At 48.8% G+C, this 25582-nt stretch overlaps 1 protein-coding gene across 1 annotated transcript in view; it reads right to left on the bottom strand.

Annotated features, from left to right (window-relative positions):
* LGR5 (leucine rich repeat containing G protein-coupled receptor 5) overlaps positions 1-25582 on the bottom strand; it is an 829784-nt gene that overhangs the window by 274548 nt on the left and 529654 nt on the right. The window contains exon 9 of the mRNA XM_085652528.1: positions 20065-20136. Within this exon, the coding sequence (XP_085508654.1) occupies positions 20065-20136 (72 nt within the window). The remainder of the gene's footprint in view (positions 1-20064; positions 20137-25582) is intronic.

Here is a 25582-nt window from a genome sequence, read left to right as displayed (position 1 = left end):
ATGCAGCATGCCACTACAATCTGACACACCTTCCTGGGCGAGTATGCCAGTGCACCTCCGGTCTTGTCCAGGCAGCGGAAACGTGACTTGAGCAGACCAAAAGTACGCTCCACCACACAACGTGTCCTCCCATGGGCCTCATTGTAGCGGACTTCAGCCGGGGACCTGGGATTCCGCAGTGGGCTCAGCAACCAGGGACGGTTGGGAGAAGCAGAGTCACCTAGGTATGACAAACACAAATAGACATTGCAATGTTGCAGAGGCTGAGGGCAGCAGGTCACACACCCAGCACGCCACACAACTAGGCATACTCACCCACAATCCATGCACGCTCGGGAAGAAGATTAGCCATCAGCTGGGGCATAATGCTGTTCCGCAGAATGGAGGAGTTATGGGCCGAGCTAGGGAATTTGGCACACACATGCGAGATGGTCATATCTGCCAGGCACACCACCTGCACATTGATGGAGTGGTAATGCTTGCGATTGCGGTAAATGTGCTCACTTGCCTGTAGTGGCACAAGCCCGACATGGGTGCAATCAATGGCCCAACATCATTGGGGATGTGTCCAAGGGGATAGAAGTCTCTCTTCACAGCTGGCAATTCAGCACCCCTGGGGAAATGGATGTATCTGTCCTTGTATAGCATCATGGCGGACAGTACATCATGCAGCACCATTCGCGGTAGCGCACACCGGGCATCTGCGATATGTCACCGCCGTGGAGGTTGCCCTAGTGCCAATGCTAAGCTCGATAGCGGTGGCATGATGCAATTTTGAAGATCGCGGTAGGCGTGCTCCGCCACCGCGGAGGTGGATATTGGCTGCATTTGAAAGATGCACCATCGCGGTAGTGCACCCCGGGCCCCAGCGTTGTGTCACCGCCATGGAGCATGCCCTTGCAGCCAATGGGAGCCATGATTGTGGGGACATGATGCAATTTTGAAGATCGCGGTAGGTGTACTCCGCCAACACGGAGGCGGTCATTGGATGCATTTGAAAGGGGCAGACCTGGACCACTAATTGCTGCAGCTTCACACCTTTGAAACTACCCCAGGGGGCTATATATGTGTGGGAGTGAGCCTCAGATTACCACTGCTCCTAGAGCCTGCTGCCTGAGACTCCTCACCTGCTGCTGCCTCCAGGGACTGCTGCCTGAGACCACTCACCACCAGCTGCCTCCAGGGTCTGCTGCCTGAGACCCCTCACCTGCTGCTGCCTCCAGGGACTGCTGCCTGAGAACCCTCACCTGCTGTTGCCTCCAGGGGCTGCTGCCTGAGACCCCTCACCTGCTGCTGCCTCCAGGGACTGCTGCCTGAGACCACTCACCACCCAAATCGGCTGCTGTTGTCTCATGTCCACAGTGATGGCAAGGACAGAAAAGATCCGTGCCAGTCCCTTCACGAGCGAGGAGCTGGAGGTCCTGGTGGACGAGGTGCTCACTCAGTACCCAAGGCTATATGGTGCCACAAATGTCGCGGTAAGCCTTCAACACTGGTGGGGTAGGGCAGGGGGGCCACACATGTAGTTGGACTGATGCAGTATGTGCCTGGGAGTGTGGGGTAGTGTCATGCACTGCCTGACATGCTGTCTCCAGTGGGAGGGTGTGTGTACCCAATGCCACAGCTTTCTCACCCTGCACATGTATGTATGAGTGACCTGTGTTGTGTTGTCAGCCATACAGTGACACAGAAGGTTGTTCATGCTGTAGTCAGGACAGTGATTGCTTGGCTGGATGGCTGTTTGTGCCCCTGTAGTCCATCTCAGTGTGAGCCCAGCTGGCCTGCACAGTCCCCACCTACAAAGACAAGGACAACTCACTTAACTTACAGAGTATGACATCAGTCTTTTCACATTGCACTCCAGCTATGGTCCATCTCAGAACTGTAGTTTGCACACAACTGCCCTTGTGAATGGCATTTTGTATTTGTGAGATCATGTCCATCTATGTGACCACCATAACACATTCATCTATTCACAGGACAGGGACATTGATGGCTGCGCAGTCTTGGACACAGTGAGTCCACCCCCAAACACAGGTTAACATGTGATGTATCTGTTGCTCAAGCCAACAATAGAGATGTGGGCAGGCTATATGGGTGTTTCAGTGCTGGCATCCTGCATGTGTGTGGGATGTGCAGGGACTGTGTTCCCCCTCACACCTGCATGCTTTAACATCAGCTTTTCCCATGCATGTGTCCCATGTGAGTTGTACTATAGTCTTGATTGACCTATCGTTGGATATGTGATGATTTTGTATCTTGCTGCTATACTGATAGATGTCGGTACATGACACTGTGACACTGATCATTTCCCCCTCTTGTCTCCCATGCCTGCAGCTCAAGGTACACCAGCGTAAGGCCGTGTGGAGTGCCACTGCAGTGAAGGTGCGAGCTCTGGGGGTCTGAAACCGATGGCGCACCCTCTGCCACAAGAGATGGGACGACATCAGCCGGCTGGCAAAGAATGTGGCGGAGATGACCTTGGGGCTGCTTCCTCGCACTGGGCGTCTGGAATGGCGCTGCATGAGACCACTAATGGGGCGCATCTTGGCGGTGACACAGCCTGAGCTGGATGCATGTTTGAAGGAGCATCATCAGCAAGCCAGGGGTGAGCATTTGGGGAGTCTGACTTTGACTGGGAGTGGCTGCATGTGTACAGAGCCTGTGCCAGCGCTGGCCTATGTGATGTTGGTAGTGTGATGCTGTGGCATGTAAGTGGCTGCTGGCCTGGGTGCCGGTGGCATGCATTTGCCCTACCTGTACTTACAAAGGTGATTTGGATGCTGTGCCTTCACATTACATTCTGAGTTGTGCTCTTCAGGTTTCTTCTGCAATGGGGTAGTCTTGGGAATCCCATGGGAGGGATTGGCAGTGTGCCCGATCTGACTGTGCGTACATCAATGCGTCCATTGCATCCACCCATATTGGGGAGTCCTACACATCTTACAGCAATGTGCAGCATTATATTGTCCCCAAGGTATGACATGATGGGTGGCATGGGCTAATGTCCATTGTGGACTGTCATGTTGTAGTCTGGGTCTGTGTTGTCCCTTCCTGTTCCATCCAGTTCTGTCATTGGCAACTAGCAGTGTGCCCCCATCATGTCCCTAGGTGTGCTCAGAGCTAGTTGTGTGTCTGTTTGAACAGAGCCACAAGCAGGGTGTTGTGCTGTGTGGTCATCACATGGCTCACTCATGCCCGAGTTTCCAGTTTCCATGCACTGCTTGAGTCTATATAGTGAGTTGGCACGATTTGATTGCACAGGGTGGTGTGCAACATGTAGATTTGGTCTTCTTTTGTGATGCATTTCTTGCATATGTTTGTTCTGTTGCTGTCACTGACCTGACCCTACATCTCTCTCTCTCATGCAGCATCACCCGTGGTCCCGGAGGGACAGGAGACGGACACCAGTGGGGGTGAAACTAGCACAACAGCTGCCCAGGAGCCCAGTGACACAGATGTCACCAGCGCCTCAGAGGGGACAGGAGCCTTCTGGAGGAATACCAGCCTGAGACGCAAAGCACCACATCATCCAATGCCAGAGGGGATGCATCCATGTTGGAGGGCACAGGGAAAGGGGACTCTGCATTGACTTCCACCACACAGCTGTCAGTGCCCACCTTTCCAGCCACTTCCTCTGGTGCTGCCTGTGTCTGCCTCAGTAAGAGGGGAAGAGTGTCCTTCATCCCTGGCACCGCTGCCCCTGTGCCGTCTGCTGCCATCAGTGCTGAGTCTGTGGACTTTTTGCGCCAGCTGTCTGTAGGCCAGACAGCTCTCCTCAATGCCTTCATTGACCACGACAAGAAATTGGCCCAGGTGGTTGCTTTCATGGAGGGCATACATTCTGACGTGGGTGGGCTGCACCGGACAGTTCAGGCTTTGTCATCAACAGTGACGTCTGCCCTGCAACAGGCACATACTCACAGTCCAGCTCCGGTCCCTTTGTCCACCCCCCTGGCAGTGGGCACATCTGACGATAGTGACCACGGTCCACATACGTCCAAGTCACAATACAGCACACGAAGCACACAGCAGCAGCAACCCAAGCGGTCCCGGGCGCAGACCCTATCCCCACAGAACACCAAAGGCACCCCAGAGCGCAGGTAGAAAAGCCCGTCAGGTGACACCAGTGGACAAAAAGCAAAGCAGCAGACCTCAGGCACACATGCCTCAGTGGCATCCCCAGCCAAGGACTCTCCTGCCCCTAAAGCATCTCGCAAAGAGAAGCATACAGTGCCTGTGCCCACCAAGGAGGTGGTGGATGCCAAGGGTACACCTAGGAAGGGCACCAAGGCAGAATCACCAACCACCTCGACTCCCATTCCAAGCCCAGTGAAGCAGGGGCCGGAGGGCACTGTAGGGGTAACACCTAGTAAACAGGGGAAGGGGGGACAGAGGCGGAGCCAGGGAAGGCATTCTGCTGGGTCCAGCACATCACCAGAGGGGCTGCCAGTGCCTGCACCTGCAGCAGCTGTGGTGGTGAGTGTGCCTGTTGTGCCCACAACACTTCCCATTGATCCACAGTCAGTCAAGCCACTTAGGATCCCCAAGAAGTGGAAGGGCACCCCTCCACAATCTCACAGCCACACCGTGTCTCCCATCTGCATGACTCCACCTCCACGTGCCACTACACCACCTGGTCCAAGCAGCCCTCATGTTTACCATGCCACTGATAGCTCTACCTCAGCTGTTCCGCTCTCTCCCCCGTCAAGTGCCCCAACAGTCCCCGAGACACAGCCAGCTCCCAGTCTGCCTGACAGCCAAGTCTGAGTGGTAGTCACCCTCACACACCTGTCTCTCACACAGGTGGGCCTGTACTGCACATTGTTGCCCCCTGACTGTGTTGCTGACCATGGAAAGGTACAGTCGCACACATTCCCTGTGCAGCTTCTCATGGACATACTCTGCACCCTGAACTGGCCACTGGCCTTGTGTTTTGCCCCTTGCCTGTGCAGCTTCTCATGGACTCAGTCTGCACTTTGTCCTGCCCACTGGCCTTGTTGTTCACTGCTGTGTGCCCCCTGCCTGTGCAGCTTCTCATGGACATGCCCTGCATCATGTGCCTTGCTCTTCTCTTCTCATGGTACCTATCTGTGCAATATGTGAATAAAGACAGTTGCTCCTGTTGTCTATTTTGTCAGTGTCTTTACTGAATAAAGTTATTTTGCTGTGTGTAAATGGTTTACTGTGCCACATGGTCTGTGTGGCACTTCAACATATTCAATGTTTGGGCTCACTTACTCTATTCTTTTCAGAGGTGACAGGGTCTTCAGTTCTTCTTGACTCAGATACTTGTGGTGGCAATGGTGTCAATTTCGAATGGTTAGCAGTAGTCATTTACTTGATTAGTTCATGTTGGCTATATTGTACACATGTCAGGTTGTGGGGCACTGCCAGCACAGAGTGGGTTTCTGCACACAGTTTTGCAGGCAGGCTGTCCAGGGTCATCATGTGTGTGTGTTCTTCCTTTATGTGTGTCCAGTGGTGTATGTGTGTGGTCATCTTGTGATGGCCAGTCATCCTAGTCCCATGGCTTACTTTCCATTTGTGCTCTTGGATGGCCAGGTAGTGTGCAGTGTGAAGGGGGTGAGTTTGTGGGGAGTGTTGATGTGTACATGCCTCTGCAATGTCAACTACACACGTGTCACCCAGGAGTTGTGTGCCAGTTGTTTTGATTGTTCATCCCTGTGGATGTGGTTGTATGCCCATGTGTGAGTTATATGTTGTGCACTGTGCAGTGTGTTGGTGTGTCCTTGCAGTTCTGTCTGAATCCTACTTGTTTTTGTCACTTGTGAGTATGCAGAGAGTGTTACTGGCAAGTCAGTGTTGTGTTTTGTTGCACATCCATGAGTCTGGTGGCTGTTTGTGGGGACTGTGCAGACCTGCTGCTCCACACTGCCATTGTGGTTGTGTTTTCTCATGCCTTGCTGTCACATGGTGCCTTCTTGCCTCCAGTGTGGCATGTTGTGTGTGTTGTCATGCCATCCCCTATCTGTGCTTCAGCTGCCTACCCATTGTGGGTCTGCACTCCCTCTCTTTGTGTATGGTACACTCCTGCCATGTCCCCTACTGTCATGCAGTGCACTTCACTTTGGTGTGAGCTGTCCTCTGTGTGTGTGCCTCCCCATGACTTCATTTGTGACACTGTGCTTTGTGGTGCAGTTCTTTGGCCAGGGTCAATGTGTCACTCAGGGCATTTCCCCAATGGGTCATGTGTGATGTTCTGGTGCTGTTTGTCAGTCATGGTTGCTCCTATGCAGTTCAACTGTGTGTACTGCCCAGTCCTGTGGTCAAGTTGTTTCCACCTTTGTGTCCCAGACTTGTGCATCTATTGGGTGTTGTGTTGGATGTATGTGTGTTGTTTGTGTTTTTGCTTCACTTCCTGGGTGTGCTGTTGTCTTTGTGCTGTGCCTTGTGATTGTCTGGTGTGCATCCCCTGATGTCCTGCTGTGTTTGCTATGTGATTGGTCTGCCTGTGCATCTGTTGTTTGTTTGCTGTGGCTGTGTTGTTCTGTGATGATGCACTTATTGTGTGTGTGGTGGTATGTTGTCTGTGCATTGTTCCTGAGTGATGAGGTTGTGCACTCCTGTTGTATCTGTGCTCCCATTGCCTTTCCCCAGTTTAGCTGCACAGGGCATGTCTGTTGTTGGTGTGGCCCTGTGTGTGTTTCTGTTGGGTTATGTGTTTGCCTGTTGTATTTGTTTCCACATTTGTGGTGGCATCCCTGTGTGTGTGTGTGTGTGTGATGTTTGTGGCTGAGCCCAGGGTGTGTGGTTGTATGTGTGTGTATTCACTGTCAAGTATTGCCAGCCTTCAGTGTGTTTGGCACTGGTGTTGTGAGGGAGGTATGTGTTTAGATTCTTACTGGTGTTTGTCAGTCCTGAGGTGTGTAGATGGGCCCTGTGTGTAGTGCTGCTGGTGTACTCCTGTGAAGTAGTTGTATGGATGTGTGACTGTTCACACTTTGACTTCAGGGCCTTCCTTTCATCCTTGTGCCTATACGTGGTTCGCCTTGCTGTCTCCCTGTGTTGTTGCACTGAGCTGTTTGTGGTTTGAGTTCACTGACTGTGCCAGCCATATGTGGTTTGATGGTGTGAGGGTGTTGTGCTCTGTTTCTTGTCTTGCATGTGATGTACACATGCTTGTTGTGTGTCTCCATGGCTTTCCATTTGGGTGCAGCCCACCTTGGTTTCCATATTTGTTGTGCTCCATTGCTGTTGGCATGTGGGGTGTGTATGTGTGTGTGTCAGTCTGTGGTATGTATGTGTGACTGTGCAGGCTGTGTGTCCATTTGGATGTTAATTCCTTGTATGTGTTCATTTGTTGCTTGTCCTCATTTATATTTCCCTGAGTGTGGTGGTGTGGTGTTGTGTGTGTTTCCCTGGCCCTGTGCTACTGTGCTGTGTGTTGTGTGTTCCTGTGCAGCCACTCCTGCAGTGTGCAGATTGTTTGTTGTGTGGTGTAGGGTGTATATTGACCTGGCTTGTTGTCGTGCATGGGGTGCACAGGAGGGGCATATGGCATGTGCCTTCATGGGGTGTGCTAGTGTGTGGTGGGAGGGAGTGTGGCCCTGTGGTCTTTGTGCCCTGCCCATACCTTGCACTGGCCCTGCCTTCTGCATTGTACGCATGTATTTGCTTGTGTTCACAGCTGCGGTGACGTGACCGGGACATTGCTGCATGGTGGCGGTAGCTGTGTGTCCAGGTTGCAGAGGGGTGACTTGGTGGCAGGTGGGTGATGTGTGGGTGCCCTTGTGGATGTGTCCCTGTCCCCTTTAGGGTGTCTGGTGTGGATTTGGACTCTGTGTCAGCCCGTGTGTTGTGTGTTGTGTTTGTGTTGTTGCATACCTGCGGCGGTGTCCGCGGCGGTCCATGAGTTCCTGGTGATGTAGCAGGTACAGCACCGGAAAGACGTGTAGAGCAGGGTCCATGGCGGTCGTGACCGGGACTCTGGTTTCGCGCTCCGCTGTCGAGCTTCTGCCGTCTCTGGTTGGGCAGTGTCTCCGCTGCGGTGCGTCTGCTTGCTTGAGTCATCCTAATTTGTGGAGCGGGGCGTACATCATTCCGCACGGCGGTGAGTCTCCATTGGCTCCCACCGCCGCGGTGCCAGACGCACTTTGATGGCGGTGCGCAACGCACCGCGGCGGTTGGGAAATGGCCTATGTTTGGCCATACTAATATGGCGGGCGTGAGGACCGCTGCTCGCGGGCGGAAAAGGGCATTTTTCCGCACCGCCAGTGCTGCGGTGGTGCCACTGCCCAACATCCTAATGGGCCCCTAAGAGTCCAAAGTGATAAAGTCTTCTCTTTATCAAGATCTATTCCCTGGCATCCCCATCCTAACCCCCTCACCCACATTTTGTTGTGGCTCACCGTCTGAGTTTATCACATGGCTGCTGCTCCAAGGTGTGGATGGGGAGTGGCTAAGTTCTACTCCTGCATATTTATCTTGGCCTGATATGTAGCATTGATCTTTGAATCTCCCCTCCTTCCGGCTGCCTCCCTTTTTTTGTAAAAGACACACAATTTTTTGTAGCCACTACATACATACTTTTTCACCCACTTCTTTGATTTCAACCCACACACGCTGTGGTATGTTCCACTCTTTTGCTGCCTGTAGAACTTCAGTTATGAGTGGGACATCTGTATGTCTCAACTCCTGTCGCCCTTTTTATTTCTGGTGTTTATCATATATTGGTCTTTTTATTCTTTTATCAATTTGATTTCCCGATTTACAAGAAGATTTACAAATTCTTCCGCTGTTTTACTATCCTTCTCTTTCCAGAATGTAACTTACTGCAGGTAAATGATGCAGGACTACCTTTTCATTCAAACCTCAATTCATTTAACTCTTGTGCATCTTCCTGCTCTAGATCAAGTATATTTTTAAAAAATGTTTGCCGCTCAGCACCCAAACAGTGGAGGTTTTCCGTCTGCACGCAGGTTGGCCTGACCTCTTGCATAGCAGTTGGAAATGTTTTCAATTTTTCCTGCTTCATGTTAGGCTATTTTTGTGAACTGAGCAAATATTGTGGAGTAACATTCAGCATTTTGCTCCTCTCAGCGCCTATAACACTTTTAAATTGCACAAATAAGAACGTTACTATACGGTTCAAGTACTAAAGAAAAAACACTACTAATCATTCTACTTCTATTATTGCCACCTCTCTGAAATCCCAGAACAGCGCCAAGAACCTAAGTGATTGGGGGGAAACATGGCGGCAGGCTAGCGGGCGGGTCGCAGGTGAGCCCGAGGAGCGCTTCGAAAACCACAAGCGCAGGTCGATTGTAATATGGAGTATAGATTGGAGTAGGAGAATATTTTGTGTCACAGATACGAAGGGCCAACTTACCGATATCGCAGATTAGCGAGGGTTCAGGGATTCTGGCGGTTCGTCAGCAGGAGCGGAGTTTGGCTTCCGGCATCACAGCAGAACAGCCGTGGGCAAGGGGCGGCGCGCTGCTGCCAGGTTTCTCTTCTGGGTGAGAGGAGGAGGAGGAAGCAGGGATAGTGATGCCGGCTTCGGGGAGCCTTCAGTGAGGCTGAGCGTGGCACAAGCAGTGGGGACAGCGCTGATGTCCCAACACAACAACCGAGGCTGGTAGCTCAGGAGCTGCTCCAGGAGGGGAGTTCAGAGACAGACGGTAAGAGAGGAAAGTTGGGCAAAAGCAGGAAGAGAGTGTTGAGAGGGGGTGCAGGTGTAGCACATTCGAAGGGAGTTTCAAGATACACCCTCAGGAGTATAGGGAGGAGTAGTGATGGGTCTGACCCTGAGCTGGTAAACCCCGTTTTTGAAATTGAAGAGGAGGCATGATTGGGAAAAGAGGAGGCTAAAGTAAAAAAAGTGAGCAGGTCTGGACGTCATAAAGAGTTCTCAGATAAATATGATATAACTTATAAGAGGTTATCAAAAAAGCCTAACCCTGAACAAAAGATAAAGGTTACTCCCTCGCTCAGAACATACTTTAAAGTGGTGCCAAAACCCCTCATTTTAAAGAATAGCGACCGGGTAGATACAAAGGGAGGACAGGAAGAATCGGGTAAGGACCAAGGAGCAGTAGGCAGAGTTATGGAGCCACTAAAGATGGGTGAGTGGTCCAAGCATTTGAGCCCAAACCGGTATCAAGCCCTGGTACCTGAGACTGCAGATATGGCAGATTCCCTGGATAGGGGAGAAGTCTTAAACGCTAGCCCTGAGGGGTTATATAACCCCTGGGGTAGTGTGGAGGGGGAACATTTTTGCTTGGAGGGTAGCCAGAGCCAGAATGAGAAGGAGACTAGCGAGAGAGTTGTTGGTGATGAAGCGGGGGGGCTCAAAAAGTACAGAGAGTGGGGATCATTCTATTAGTGCTCTTCTTACAACCCTAACGCTAGAAATAAAAAATAGATTTGAATCTCAGAGATTAATCAGAAAGAGATCAGGTCAACCTGTGAAATCTTGGTAAAAAAGATAGATGATTTGAGCAACAGAACATCGACTTTGGAGGGTGAAGTAAAACGCCTTAAAGAAGCAGTGAAGTCTAACACGATGGAAAAAGAAGGTCTCAAAACAAGGGAGAGAGAACAGCAGGAGAGGGTAGAAAGCTTGGAAAATTTCCAGAGAAGGAACAATCTGAAGATCTTGAGAATCCCGGAGGGCAAGGATGGAGAAGACATACAAGCCTACACAGTTCAACTGATTAAAAGGGAACTTCAACTGGAGGAAACTGAAGAGGAGATTACGACCCCTATAGACTCAATACAAATCGGACGAAGCCAAGGAGAATCTTAGTAAATTTTGTAACTTATACGTTAAAGGAAAAGATCCTGGCCAAGGCTCTGACTAAAAAGACAATGGAAGTTGATGGGGTTAGGTTTGAAATCAGATCAGACCTGTCCAGTTGTGACAGTGCGGTACATGAGGAGGACTATAACTATAAGGAGTGGTGGACTCCCAGACCGGTCTCACCTCCTCTTGTAACCCCACAGCAGGAGGACTGGTTCCCCTTCGTGGACCAACAGCAAGGATCGAGACCAGAAGGAGCAGGTCCCTTTAAGTGGAGCGAAGGCTACGAGATGCTGTACCCGCCCTCCTATGACGTCACCGAGTGGGAGCAGCCAAAACAGGAAGAACCGCACAGAGAGTCGGACGGCGTTTCCCGGAGGAGTGTTGGAGCGGAGCGGAGTGAACAAGGACGAGGAGAGGAGCGGAGCGAACAAAGACGAGGAGAGGAGCGGAGCGAAGAAGGAGGAAGCGAGACGGACTTCGGACGGCCAGGAGGCCCAGGACACCGCGCTTCGCCCAGCCACGTTCCCAGGGGAGGAGCGTGGCTCTGTCAGGTACGTGACCGAGTAGCGGGCTGGTTAGGTAAAGAAGACAGACCGCCGGTGTAGGAGAGGTGTTTCCCGTGTTCCCTTCCCTTAGTCAGCACTTGAATAGGCACAGCGTGAGGGGAAAAGGGGTCAAAGCACTGGTGGTAGTCTTTCCTCACACCCGGTCCTGGAGTTAGAGAACGAACCTAGCAACACGGTCCCCTGACATAGCCTTTGTCTCTTTGTTTCCTTCCGGCTGGGAGACCGCCTTGCTCCAGGGAGAACCTGCCCCCGTACCGCCTGGAGTCTGGACGGAGTAGGAAAGAAGAGGAGAGAAGATAGTAACAACAACGAGAGCCTAAAGAACTGTAAAATCATCTCGAACACTGGCTGACCGTGTATCTAGAAAGCACTACTTGTCAATAAAACCCCGTTTAAAAGAATGTTGCGTCCCGCCTGTCCCTGACACTCCGTCACACCAGTGTAACATCCAACAGACAGTGGGAGTTAGGAAAAAGAATAGAGCCTTGAAGGAAACTGGGAGCGTCGGTTCAATTGAAGTTCCCAGATTTCTTGAAAGTGATGTATAATAACAAAATGCATACATTCCGCTTTGTTGAGGAGGTAGATAAGTTTATCGAAGAACTCCAACCTGGGGGTTAGCAAGAAGGTATAAGCTGTATCAGTTTCTGGTGCACCAGATGCTGTTCCCTATTGAATTCGAGTCACTGATGTGTTAAGTTTAAGTCTAAGTTAGAAGTTAATCTAATTTTCTTTCATGTATGAGAATTATTTTCTTTGTTTTCCGAAGCACACTGAGGGGGGCACCTATAGGGATTTTGCCCTGGGAGCTTGGACAGGGTTTTCCATGAGGGGAGGGGGGGGGGGGTGGGGGGGGTGGGTGTAGGGTATACAGGGTGGGGAGCATAGGGGAGAACATGAAAAAAACTCCCAGATGTCTCGCTGGCATTATACCAGTGTTTACATTTTGATAAAAGAGGGGATGGTTGAGAAAAGAACAAATTAGATAAAAATGTTATCATGGAACGTTAATGGGTTTCAGGTAAGGGGAAAACGGGAGGGGTACTACAGTATTTAAAAGACTGTCCTGCTCAAATTATTATTATACAAGAGACGCACTTAACAGAGGGTGAGAGTAGGAAGATTTTTAAAGCCAAAAGATGGATTTCACAGACAGTTTACACAAGACAGTCGGCAGTTACAAAAGGAGTGGAAATTTTGGTGAATCAGGGGATGAATATCTCTGTGGAAGGTAGCGTCTCAAACATAGTAGGTAGATGGCTCATGGAAAAAATAAAAATCTATGGGGAGAATTACACGCTAGTGGGATATTATGGTCCAAATCAGGATGATATAGGTCCCTTAGAAGAATTATTTACTGAGCTCTTAAATTTTCCAGACCCAATCATCATGGCAGGGGATAATGCAGTGATGGATTGTAAATTGGATAGATCTTTCAACAGTAGAGCAGCTGTCAATCCCAAAATGTCGGAATTGATACGATTATTGATGGTGCAATTGGGATTGTGCGACATTTGGCGACATAGAGCAGGGTCTCAGAAGGGATTTACATTCTAGAATAAAAAATAGACACCAGCCGCGGATTGATTATTTCCTGGTAAATGATAGATTTAAAGACAAAGTTTCAGATGTCAAACATATAGGGGCACATATGTCAGATCATTCAGCAATATTACTGTATATGAGGTTTGGTGAGGGGTTGGCTCAGTCAAGGTGGACGTTAGATCGTACGATATTATCAGAAGAAGGGGTCATAGCCATTTTAAAAGAAGAAACAATGGAGTTTTTGGGAAATAATCTGGGCTCATCTGCTATTGGGGTAGTATGGGACTCATATAAAGCCTATCTGAGAGGTAGACTGGGTGCCCTAGCGGCAGCAAAAAGGTGAAATTATCATAAAAAAGGGTTGAGAATTAGAGGTGCAAATTCGGAATCTTAAAGAAGACCTAATCAATTCAGACAACCAGGCAGAGCAGGAGAAGATGATGGGAGAAATAACGAACATAAAAATAAATTTGACTGGAATTTTACAGGATAGGGTTAGGAAGAGATGGGAGTCTAGCCGGCTGACTCACTTTGAGTACGGGGAAGGATGTAGTAAGCTATTAGCTTGGAAGGGAAAGAACGACCAAGTTAGAAACACAATCAAAGAGATAAGGTGTGAGGGGTCAGAAGCCGCTGTCGAAGACAGTCAGGGTATTGGATTAGCCTTTTTCAAATACTTTGGGAAAGTGTACCAGGAAGATCTGGACGTCACAGAGGAAGAGGTGCTGGCTTGGTTGAATCAAAATCAAGCGGATCCCCTAACAGTTGAGAATAAGGAGAGGCTAAATGAGAAAATAAGCAGTAGGGAACTAAAAGAGTCTATAGGGGGAGGTAAGGAAGGGAAGGCGCCAGGACCAGATGGTCTTCCCATGAGATTTATAGAGCCTTGGCCATTATATTAAATCCCATTCTTGGTGAACTGTTTAATGCAATACTTTTGACAGATGCTGTCATGCTGGAATCTTGGAAAGAGGCTATTATATCCTTAATCCCAAGGGGCACTAGGCAAGGTTGTCCCCTGTCTCCACTCTTGTTTGACTTGTACATTGAGCCGCTAGCTAGGAAAATTAGGAGTAACATAGATATTCTACCCTTTGAATATAATGGCTGGAGCAGGAAAATAGGCTTATATGCTGATGACATCTTGATCTTTACCACTAATTTACAAAAAACCTTGAGTTGCGTCCTAACGTTAACAACAGACTTCGGCAACATTTCAGGTTATGACATCAATAAGGAGAAAACTGAGGTTATGGCCTGGAATACAGAGACTGGGGAGATAAAGTGCAAGAAAGAAATGAGATATCTAGGGGTTAAGCTCACCCAGGATATTGCAAACCTTACCAAAGAGAACTTCGGAAAGGTAAACCTTGCCCTGCTAGGTCGCTCCCCAGCCGCTGCGCTGCCCCCCTGAGTGCAGCTCTGGTTCGCCCGCTACCTGATTCTGACTCCCACTCCCTGCTCGCCCGATCGCCGATTCCCGCCGTTTTTTTCCCCGCCCCCTCGCTGCCAGGTTCCCGCCACTGCTCCCCTGTGGCCTCGCCCCCCGAGCATCCCATTCGCCACCCCGCTCCCGCCTCCCAGCTGCCTTTCCCTCCCTCAGCCCCTCTTATGGAGGCCGCGCAGCGGCCGCGGAGCGGACGCGTGCAGCGGGCATGCCGCCGCTTGTCTGCGCCCGTCCGCGCCTGGACCACGCCCAGCGCCAGAACCCCTGGACCCCACGCTCGCCACGACGCCAGACTCAGATACGACGCCGACTCCCTCCACGCACACAACGCCGGCCGACACAACACCTGCTTCCAGGCCGCCCCGAAACGGACCCACGGACCCTTCTCCTGCTGCACCTGCAGCTTCACCTGCGACAGACCCACCAAACCTCCAAGAACTGGACCCAACCACCTCCGCTGCATTCTACTCAACACCCGCTCCGTACGCAAACACGCCGCGAGCTCTGGGACCTGCTCGACACCTTCGCCCCAGACGTGGCCTTCCTCACCGAGACCTGGTGGAACGACTCCTCGACACCTGACATCGCCATAGCCATCCCGGATGGCTACAAGATCACCCGCAGGGACCACACCAACGGAATCGGAGGAGGAATAGCCATCGTCTACAAGTCCACCCTCAAGGTCACCACCCACGCAGACGACACCCTCAACACCGCCGAACACCTGCACTTCCGGATCCACACCGACCCCAACACCACCCTCAGAGGAACCCTCATCTACAGACCCCCCGGACCACGAGCACAGTTCAGCAACTCCATCGCCGACCTTGCCAGCACCCACGCACTCGCCTCCATGGACTACATCCTCCTCGGGGACCTGAATTTCCACCTCGAGAACAACAACGACACCAGCTCCGCCACTCTGAACGAAAACCTCGCCAACCTCGGCCTGAGACAACTCGTCACTGCACCCACCCACGCCGCAGGCTACACGCTGGACGCCGTCTTCTCCACAAGCACCCACGCCGCCTTCGACCACACCTCCGAACCCCACTGGACCGACCACCGCTGCATCCACTTCATCTTCAAAAAACCAACCACGCACCATCGCACCCAATAGCTGCCGCGCCACTGCTGGAACAAAGTCACCGAAGACCAACTGACCACCACCCTTGCCCAGAACCCATCTATCAACCCCACCTGCCCTGATGCCGCAGCCCGCAACCTCAGACAGTGGATCGACGACTGCGCCAACACCCTCGCCCCACTCAAGAGACCATCCAACAGCCACGCCAGCAGGAGAGCCACCTGGTTCACCGACGAGCTCCTGACCTCCAAACGCGCCTGCCGTAAGCTGGAGAAGAAATGGCTCCACAAACGAACGCCAGAAAACCATGCAGCCCACAAGGACGCCACCCGCAGACATCACCACCTCATCAGACTTGCCAAGAGATCCTCCTTCAAAGACCGCCTGGATAACAACGCACACGACAGCAAAGAGCTCTTCCACATCGTGAAAGAACTCTCCAATCCCGACGCCAGCGCCAACGACATCCCGCCCTCACAAGAACTGTGCGACTCACTGGCCATCTTCTTCCACCCATCCACGACAGCTTCAACTCCATGACCGCACCAATGATGCACGACTCCTCCCGCCCCGCGATCACCAACAGCGCCAACCGCCTGACCTCCTGGGCCAACACCAACGACGACGAGACACGCAAGATCATGAACTCCATCCACTCAGGATCTCCGTCAGACCCATGCCCACACCACGTATTCAACAAAGCAGACGCGGCCATCGCACCCCAACTACGGAAGGTCATCAACATCTCCTTCGAAAAAGCGACATTTCCGGAAAGCTGGAAGCACGCTGAAATCAATGCCCTCCTCAAAAAGCCCAAGACGGACCCCACAGACCTCAAAAACTTCCGACCCATCTCCCTGCTCCCGTTCCCGGCAAAGGTCATCGAGAAAATTGTCAACATTCAACTGACCCGCCACTTCGAAGACAACAACATCCTGGACCCGTCCCAATCCGGATTCAGACGTAACCACAGCACCGAGACAGCCCTTATCGCCGCCACAGACGACATGAGACGCCAACTGGACAACGGCGAAACATCAGCCCTCATCCTCCTGGACCTGTCAGCCGCATTCGACACGGTCTGCCACCGCACCCTACAGACACGCCTCCAAGAAGCCGGAATCCAAGAGAAGGCCCTTGACTGGACCATGTCCTTCCTCTCCGGCAGAACACAGAGCATCCGCCTCCCACCTTTCCGGTCAGAAGCCAGCGACATCATCTGCGGCGTCCCGCAGGGCTCATCCCTCAGCCCGATGCTGTTCAACATCTACATGGCCCCCCTCGCACAAATGGCCCACCACCACAAACTCAACATCATCTCCTACGCCGACGACACCAAGCTCATCCTCTCCCTCACCAAGGACCCTCACACCGCCAAAACCAACATTCACGAGGACATGAAGGCAATCGCCAACTGGATGAGGAGCAGCCGTCTGAAACTGAACTCAGACAAGATGGAGGTCCTCATCCTCGGACCCACCCCCTCAGCCTGGGACAAATCCTGGTGGCCGACCGCCCTGGGGACAGCACAGATACCAACCGACCACGCACACAACCTAGGATTCATCCTCGACTCCTCCCTCTCCATGTCCAAGCAAGTCAACGCCGTCTCCTCCTCCTGCTACAACACTCTACGCATGCTCCGCCGGATCTACAAATGGATCCCGACCGAAACAAGAAGAACAGTGACACAGGCCCTCGTCAGCAGCAGACTGGACTACGGCAACGCACTCTACGCAGGAATCCCAGCCAAACACCAACGGTGGCTACAACGCATCCAAAACGCCTCCGCCCGACTGATCGTCAACCCCCCCCGCCACATCACCCCCGTCCTGAGAGACCTGCACTGGCTCCCCATCGACAAGAGGATCACCTTCAAGCTCCTCACCCACGCACACAAAGCACTCCACAACGCCGGACCAGCCTACCTGAACAGCAGACTCAGCTTCTACACCCCCACCCGCCAGCTCCGCTCCGCCAACCTCGCCCTCGCTGATGTCCCCCGCATCAAACGTACGACCTCCGGCGGCAGATCCTTCTCTTACCTCGCCGCCAAAACCTGGAACACCCTCCCAACCCACCTACAACAGACCCAAGACCTACTCGCCTTCAGAAGACTCCTCAAGACCTGGGTCTTCGAGCAGTAGCGGCACCCACCCCCCCACCCCTCAGCGCCTTGGGACCCTCACGGGTAAGTAGCGCACTTTACAAGTACCCTGATTGATTGATTGATTGATTGATTAAAGAAAGAAGTGAGTGGCTGGATGAAGGGCTGGTTGCTTCTGCCGTTAACACTGTTCGGCCGAGTGAATCTCGTAAAAATTATAGTCCTCCTGAAGTTTACTTTTTTGTTCATCTCAAACCCTTTACCCTTTAAAAAGGAGTGGTTTCTTAAGATGCAAATCCAGATTAGATCCTTCATATGGCCACCTAAAGGGCCACGGATAGCTTGGAAAAAGCTAAGAAGGAGGCTGGCGAAAGTGGGGCTTGCGTTACCAGATCTGCTTTTCTACTCATGGGCTTTTCTATTAAAGAATGGTAGAATGCTTTTGGACAGACCCACAAACTCTGAGATTGGCAAAATGTTTGAGGCATTGTTGAAGAAAGAGAAGGGGGCGGATTGTGGTTTTATGTACAAATATGTGGATCAAAAATACTTTAAAAAAGTTAGGTTGAAGATTTTAAGGGGTATGGCTGAGACTTCGTATACAATTAGAAAGACTGTAAATTTGCTATATTTTAGTCAGCTAGCCCCTATCTGGGAAGTGCCAGGCTCTCCAGAATGGACCAAGGATGCTTTGGCACTCCCACTAAGAGAGGCTGGCATAGTAGGCTGGAAACAACTACTTCAGGAAGGTCATCTGATTACCTGGGAATGGTGTAAACAGGTAATGGGTCAAAGGTTCTCAAAATGTAAGTTTCTCCAGATTCAGAGTTGGTATCAGGACACGGACACAAAAATAGGAGAATCTAATGAACTTGAAGAGAAGCTGCTGTCAGGGGTCATACCGAAAAAGTAACGACTAACGGAACTGCAGCTTAATTCAATGCTTTTGCATTTGACTCTTGAGGGACACCTAGTAACCATGAGTTGAACTGCAGCTCTTTGTAGAATTATTTTGAGATTGGATACTATAATATTCACTACCCACTGCTAATCTCATTCCATAATGCTTTGCAGGGCCTTTGGTTGGGATTGTATTTTTGCCCATAATAACTGTGCTTGGGGTGGTCCTAAGAGTATGGGACCACCACTGAATCGTTCAGCATGATATGCTCTTTGTGTTCAAGGCATCTGCTTGGTCCACCCCCTAGGTTAGGAGGGACCCCAAAATCATCACCTCTCTCATTTCCTACTCATTTTCAATTTCATTCACTTTTGTGAATTGGTTATATGCTTTTTAACATGTAAAGTTGCTTTATCATAGTATTTGTGGGTGCAGTTTAGAAGCTGACTCTGCTACGTGGTGGAGCTTTTTGCCAGACTACGTGTTTTTCATGGAATGCGTAGTTAACAAATCTACGCAAACTCTGAGTGCAGAACAGAGTTCATTGTCCAGGGTTACCGTCACATTGATTTTCTGCGCCGGGTATTTGTCCTGCAATGCAAAATCAGCACAAACAGCACCATGTGCAGCGCAAGAGGGTGCTGCTTCTTTTCTTGCCGTTAAAATAGATTTTCTACCCAAGTGGAAGCTTTCTCAATGAGAACGGAAGGTTTCTCAACGTGAGCGGTCGTGTCCATCTGCTACCGCCCACGTTGAGAAATCTCACCGCCCATGATGAGAAATCTCACGGGATTTTGGAACTTGACGTTGGTGAGTTTTTCTGAACTCTGCATGCGTCACAGAGTTTTTCAGAAAAAACTCTGCAAACTCTGTGAACGGAGCAGAGTTCACCGCCCAGATCTAATTTTAATATGCTCATGCAATAAGCCTTCGCAAACAGCTAAGATGGCTACCAATGCTGTAAGCGTCAGACGTATTTCACTTGCTTTAACACAGCTGCACTGATGGGGGGTTTGCTGCTGAACAAACTGAGTACCAAGGACACTTTTGCAACAGCCACTGATGGAAATACCTTTGACAATGCTTCTGACTCAATTTAACTACTGTTTTTTCTACATTAGTTGTCAGGCCTCCAAAGTTTGCTGATTGGCTGTTTATCAGAAATGCACACTTCCTCTCAAATGCTCCCTTTGCACTTTTATGTTTAGACCCTGGATGATGATTGCATGCTTGTTTTATCACTGGAAAAGTGCAAGAGAACTAACAAAGACCATTAGATCGGAAAGTAGCTTTAAAAGAAATGATCCCATCCACCAGCCAAATAAACAGCGAATGACACAAAAGGAACACTGTCAAAATAAAACATTTCCAGCTCAACATTTTATACATCCTGCATTGCTAAAGCATTCAAAATGTGATATAAGACATTTCACAGGAAACCCTATAATCTTCCATATTTACATATTTGGCACACGCATCTTACCTCCTCAGAGCCAGTAAGAAAGTTTTAGCAAACTAGTGGAACAAGCTTCTTAATTCATGCAGTAAGGGAATCAATTTGTGTAGAGCATATTGGTGTCACATTTGATACATTATTTTCAATGTTTTTGTCAAAGCGTCTCTAAATAAAATAAACAACTTACAGTGTTCTTAGCTCCGGTAACCTCTGAAAAGCCGATTTTCCAACATGTTGGATTGGGTTGTCATAGAAATGGCTGTAAAAACAATGCAAATAAATATAAGGGGACACCAATGATGACATCACCAACATGGTGTGACATGTCTTTGACTCTACTTTAGCAATCTATGCAATAAGTCGATACTTGGAACTAGATAGAATTCTGAGCACTTTGAACTTAGTGATCCCACTATTATTCATTCATTTTTCAGACAAGTGTGGAGTCTTAAACTAGAAAGACTAGAAGTATAAAATATGAGAAAAAGGTTTTTATTTATCAGAGTTCACTGTACATAAACTCTCCACTGTACATCTAGCTAATTTCAGTTGTTGAGCATTAACAACCATGTTAGCATTCTGAAATTGTATAAAAGGCACCACTGTTCACACACACATTTTGATACTTATTGATACGCTCGAACTACAAGTCTCAGTGGTACTGCACATCACGTAATTTGCACATGTCAACCACAGACATGTATACACTTCCAAATACAGTGTCCAGATTGACCCCACTGGTGTGCCAGTGTGGGTCGACTAAGCAGAGCTCCCGGCGTACGAATAAGATTCTCCAGGCCACGGTCTCCTGAAACCATGTATCTTACAAGACCCAACAGTTGCTGTTGAACCAAAATAGGACCTGCGTCCTATCAGCCCCCCCCAACTTGGTGATCGTTGGACCAGGCCCTCTCTTCAGGGTCTCCCCCAAAAGTTTGCCTTTTTAGTTGTTACCCTACACTTTTTGCTGAATTCGTTTTTGTTGGACGTAAGACTCTGTGCACTTTACCACTGCTACCCAGTGCTAAAGTGCATGTGCTCTCTCCTCAAAACATGGTTCAATTGGCTTATAACCAATTGGCATATTTAATCTACTTGTAAGTCCCTTTAGAGTGGTATACTATATACCTAGGGCCTGTTAATTAAGTGCTGCCATTGGTCATCTTGCAGCACTTATTGTGCCACCACTTAAGAAACTACAATATCAACTTGCAATTTAAACCCCCTTGCCAAGCCTTAAACTTCCCTTTTATTACATATGTTACCCCTAAGGTAGGCCCTAAGTAGCCCAAAGGGCAGGGTGGTATTTCTTTAAAAGGTCGGACATGTACGTTTACGTTTTACATGTTCTGGCAGTGAAAAATTGCCAAATTCATGTTTTACTGCTGTGAGGTCTACTCCTACCAAAGGATAACATTGGAGATTCCTTATTACATTTAATAAGCTGTAATTCCCAATTGGGAGCAGGTGGATATTTTATGGTTGGTACCTATGAAATTGTAATGACAAACCCTCTTTAATGGTAAAGTCAGATTTGTCATTACATTACATTTAAAAAATTGCCTTCCTTAGCACTTTGTGCCTGCAACCTGTCTTGGGTCACATGACTGGGTGTAGCTGACAGTCAAGACTATGTCAGTTCATCCCAGTCACATAATAGAAGGGTTAGGTGTATCTCAATGGGCCACCTGCTGGCATGGCTGGGGGTGCCGAGCTGAGTATAGCCCCACTTACACCTGAATAGCATGTGCTCTATCTTTACATAAAGGGCCTAAGAACCCTTTATTGTTACTACAGTCAGCTTGGAGCCAGGGCAGGGGAGACAGGAACTTCTATGTACTTCAAAGAACCTTTCTGTAAACTTCTCCCACCTTCCAGAAAAAGGGCTCCAGGGTATGAAAATAGGACCTTCAGACCCACTCTTCAGTTCACTACTGGACTTGCTGCAGGACTCTCAGAGGACTGCCTGCTCCTGTGACCTACTGTGTACTTTGCCAAATTGCTGCTACCCCTGGAAGACTGCTTTGCTGCCTGAAGCCTGCTTTGAATCCTCAGATGCCAGCCCTGCTGTTGAGCTCTGCATTTTCACCTGCATCCAGGACTACCAGAAGTGACTGCACAGGCTAATTTGCTGGCCTCCTGTTCAGAGACACAGGGACATAAAAGGTTCCCACCATCTTGAAATAACACCTGAACCCAGCGTGATTAAGTCCTGAACCACCAAGAGATGTCTCATCAGTCATGGATCATTGGTTGTGGTGCTTAAGGGGCCCAGATGGGCAATTTCCAAAACTGAGGACTTAGACACAATTTGGGCAAAAAGTGTTCAGAGAACCAGGAGGAGACTGGGGCTAACCTGCTCGCCTATCTCCACGAGGTGCATCACTGGTCGGATTGACTACGTTCTCCTCCGCAGCAGAAAATCTGTTTCAACAGTCCTTCGCAAAAGGATTATCTGATCTCATGAAACTGTCTTCGGCTATATCCCTCTGCTTCGTCCCGCTGAAGTTTTCTTCCATTTCGGTGACTAAGTCCAAACATAGAAATATTTACCGCGGCTTCCCCCTCCCGCTGCCTTGCACAGTTAAACTTTACCTTCTCACGCATTTTTCTTTCAGACTTTTTCTAAGTTCGAAGGTAAGAGGTGACTGGGCCCAATCCACTTTTTGTATCTCTACCGCTGTCTATCGCGGTCCGCCTTAACTTCTGACTTTGACCCGGTCTCGCGCAACTAGGTGTCCGGGGTTGGCACTTTGATATTTTAGGCGCTAGATTTCACTTAAAAATAAAAAAATTAAAAACTCCAGTTCTACAGATTGGATTTTTGTCATTTTAGTCTCATATAATCTATTAACATTTACTCTAGTGTTCTAAGTTGGTTTGAGGTTTTTCTTCTGTTGTGTTTTCACTTTAATGCTGTTTGTGTGCTGCATAAATACTTTACACATTGTCTTTAAGTTAAGCCTTACTGATTTTTCTGTCAAGCTACCCAGGGTTAAGCATAGGTTAATTTAGTGACTTTTTGTGGTTCACCCTGCAAGCAATTGTGGCTGTTGCTTGAGGTGGGCTCACACCACAGTCAACCGACAACCCAATTTCTCACAGTGCTCTATGAACCATGCACATCCTCTCACAAACACTTAAAGGGACGGACTACTTCATGTAAAGGGGCCTTCATTTATTTCCCTTCTTGTGTGAGCTTTGTTTGAATTAATGTAAACTATTCAAAGATACCTTTTACTGGTTTATCTATGTTAACAGCCTGCACACCATCTTATCTCCACCACCCTCTTTATTTCCATACTACAGGATAATTCATGTACCACTTACCTTTCTCAAAATGTACTTTACTCTCGCTAGACATTTATTTTGGGCCCTTTTAGTGATTATATTCCTAATTACCTTTTTACAGATATAACAGCGTGGTGAGTTTCCTTTAGTGCCCAGTTAGTTCTCCCTTATTTTAGCCTAACTTCACGTTGTTGGCCACTTTCCTTTGCACATGTTACACTGAGCACGTTTGTTTTTGTGCCTCAATATTATTTTAGAAATACGCTGCACATGTTTTTATTATTCAGTTCTCCTTTCTGTGACTCAGTCTGAACATTTCGTATAAGGTCGGACATGAGATGCAGACCACCTAACTGTAACTGTCAGGCATGGGGCCTGGTTCTAATTGCAGAGATCTCTGATAAATCACTGTGCTCACATAGTGAGGATAGGCTTAGGCAGATATATCATCGGCCATGGTAGGGTTTTTCATTGTGTATAGTTTGCTCATAATGATAATACACTGCTCAGCTGTATATGTTTCCTAATTGCAGCACAGTTGCTTCATGGTAGAGCACAATAGTTTCAATAAATATTGTAAACTTTCCTTGTGTCTTTCTTTTGTTCAATATGGACATGCATGAGTGAGAAAATTAAAGGTGGCGAACTGTTTCCATGCTGCCCTGGGGACGAGAGTTATGTTCTGGCGTGCCAATTGACCTGTTACTGGTGGGGCCACCTGGCCAGCTCTTGCTATCATACATCATACCCTGACATTGCAAATCTTAATGCTCAACAGCTACAACAGTTATATACTGGTCAAGTTAGTCTATATAGACGCTTGACTTGATATGTTTCACACACCTTATTGGGTGTGCCAGCAAGGCCTGGCCTGTCAAGGCAAGCCCAGTAGACTGCAGTGCCTACAATAAGTCCTGTATTATTTCATTTGGTTATGGTCAAAATTCCCACTAATCATGAAGAAATCCCATTGTGGATCACCCAAATAAACTGACCAAATTGAAGCTGTATTTTCCTTCACGGGACCACAAGACAAACACACAATATTGACTATGTGCTTACCCCATGGAAAGGTTCCTGCATAGGTGACTGTAACACTTGGGGCACAGTCTTTGCCACTCTATATGCCATCAGTTATGGCACTCCATCCATGTCAGTCTTGCTGACATGTTAAAACAAATATAGAATGAACACGGGGCAACTGCTGCCCTGGATTTGAGGATGAAGCTAATGGGACATCTTACTGTGGTGTCTGCAATGATTCTGTCTAATGCCAACTTCAGGTCAAGTTTGCCCTATATAAAACTCAGAAGAAAAAAATAGGTGAAGAGGTCTCTCTGGCAATACGCCAGAGGCTCGCATCAGTTGCACAAGCTGACCGTGAATGTGAACTACCCTATAATTATTGCTGATGTATCTACATCTTTAGGATGTAATAATTTGGGAACCAGACCGACGAAACCACCTCTTAGCAAAACTAGTACTGACAAGGAAGCCAAGCAGAACCATAGGTCTGTTAAAAAACCATGGGATAAATCTAAACAGCCACAGAAAGGTAAACCTTGTGGAGGTTGTCCACCCCCAGAGCCCTCTAAGAGGTGCTACGATTATCGTGATCGCACTAAAATCAAGGATCCAGACAGGTATCAGATTTCTGACACATGTTATCTTCGTTCCTTGCAGTATTCGTCTGTAAAGCAGTACGAGAGAATAGGAAGGAAAGGTACGTGAAGCTGAAAAGAGACTCACAACGCTCATCTGACGTGAAGATAAAGAAGAACGAAAAATCTCATCCATTTTGCAGGAGTTGGGCAGTGACTCTCCTTGACAGCGCGGCAGATGTCACTATAGTATGCCGGAAACTCCAGGAGTTTTTGGCAGTGTGAGCAACTGATAATTTCATTACAGTTGAAACCTCAGATAGACGTTTAGCCCCTCCAGATAGGTTATATAAGTTGAGGGTGACATACAGCGCACCATTAAAACATTCTTATGGGAGAATTTAACTTTGTCTTATGACATCCTTTTAGTGGAGGTCGATTGACCACACTCTATGTCCAAACATGCCCACAAGGTGAGGATGTGATTCTTCCTTCATTTTCTGCTCTTGTCCCTGATGAAGTCAAATAAGCTTTTGCAGCAGAATGGGCTCTTTCACAAGGCTCAACTTTATATTGTAATCATGTCGGCTGGGATAAGAACTCTCCTTATCATGCCATACCCATAAGGTACAGTCCACAAGTGCAACCAAAAAACCCCATTAAATGGGATGCTAAAGCACCTGTTAGAGGAATACTTTCCCAATTGGAATTACCAGGGAGTATTTGAACCCTGTGTCTCACAGATGAATAATCCCCTTTTTTCTGTTTTAAAACTGCATCATTCATTTTGCATAGTCTTAAATTACAGACATT

Source organism: Triturus cristatus, chromosome 4_1 (assembly GCF_964204655.1).
Source record: "Triturus cristatus chromosome 4_1, aTriCri1.1, whole genome shotgun sequence".
Classification (NCBI taxonomy): Eukaryota; Metazoa; Chordata; class Amphibia; order Caudata; family Salamandridae; genus Triturus; species Triturus cristatus.
This window is presented reverse-complemented; position numbering and strand designations above follow the sequence as displayed.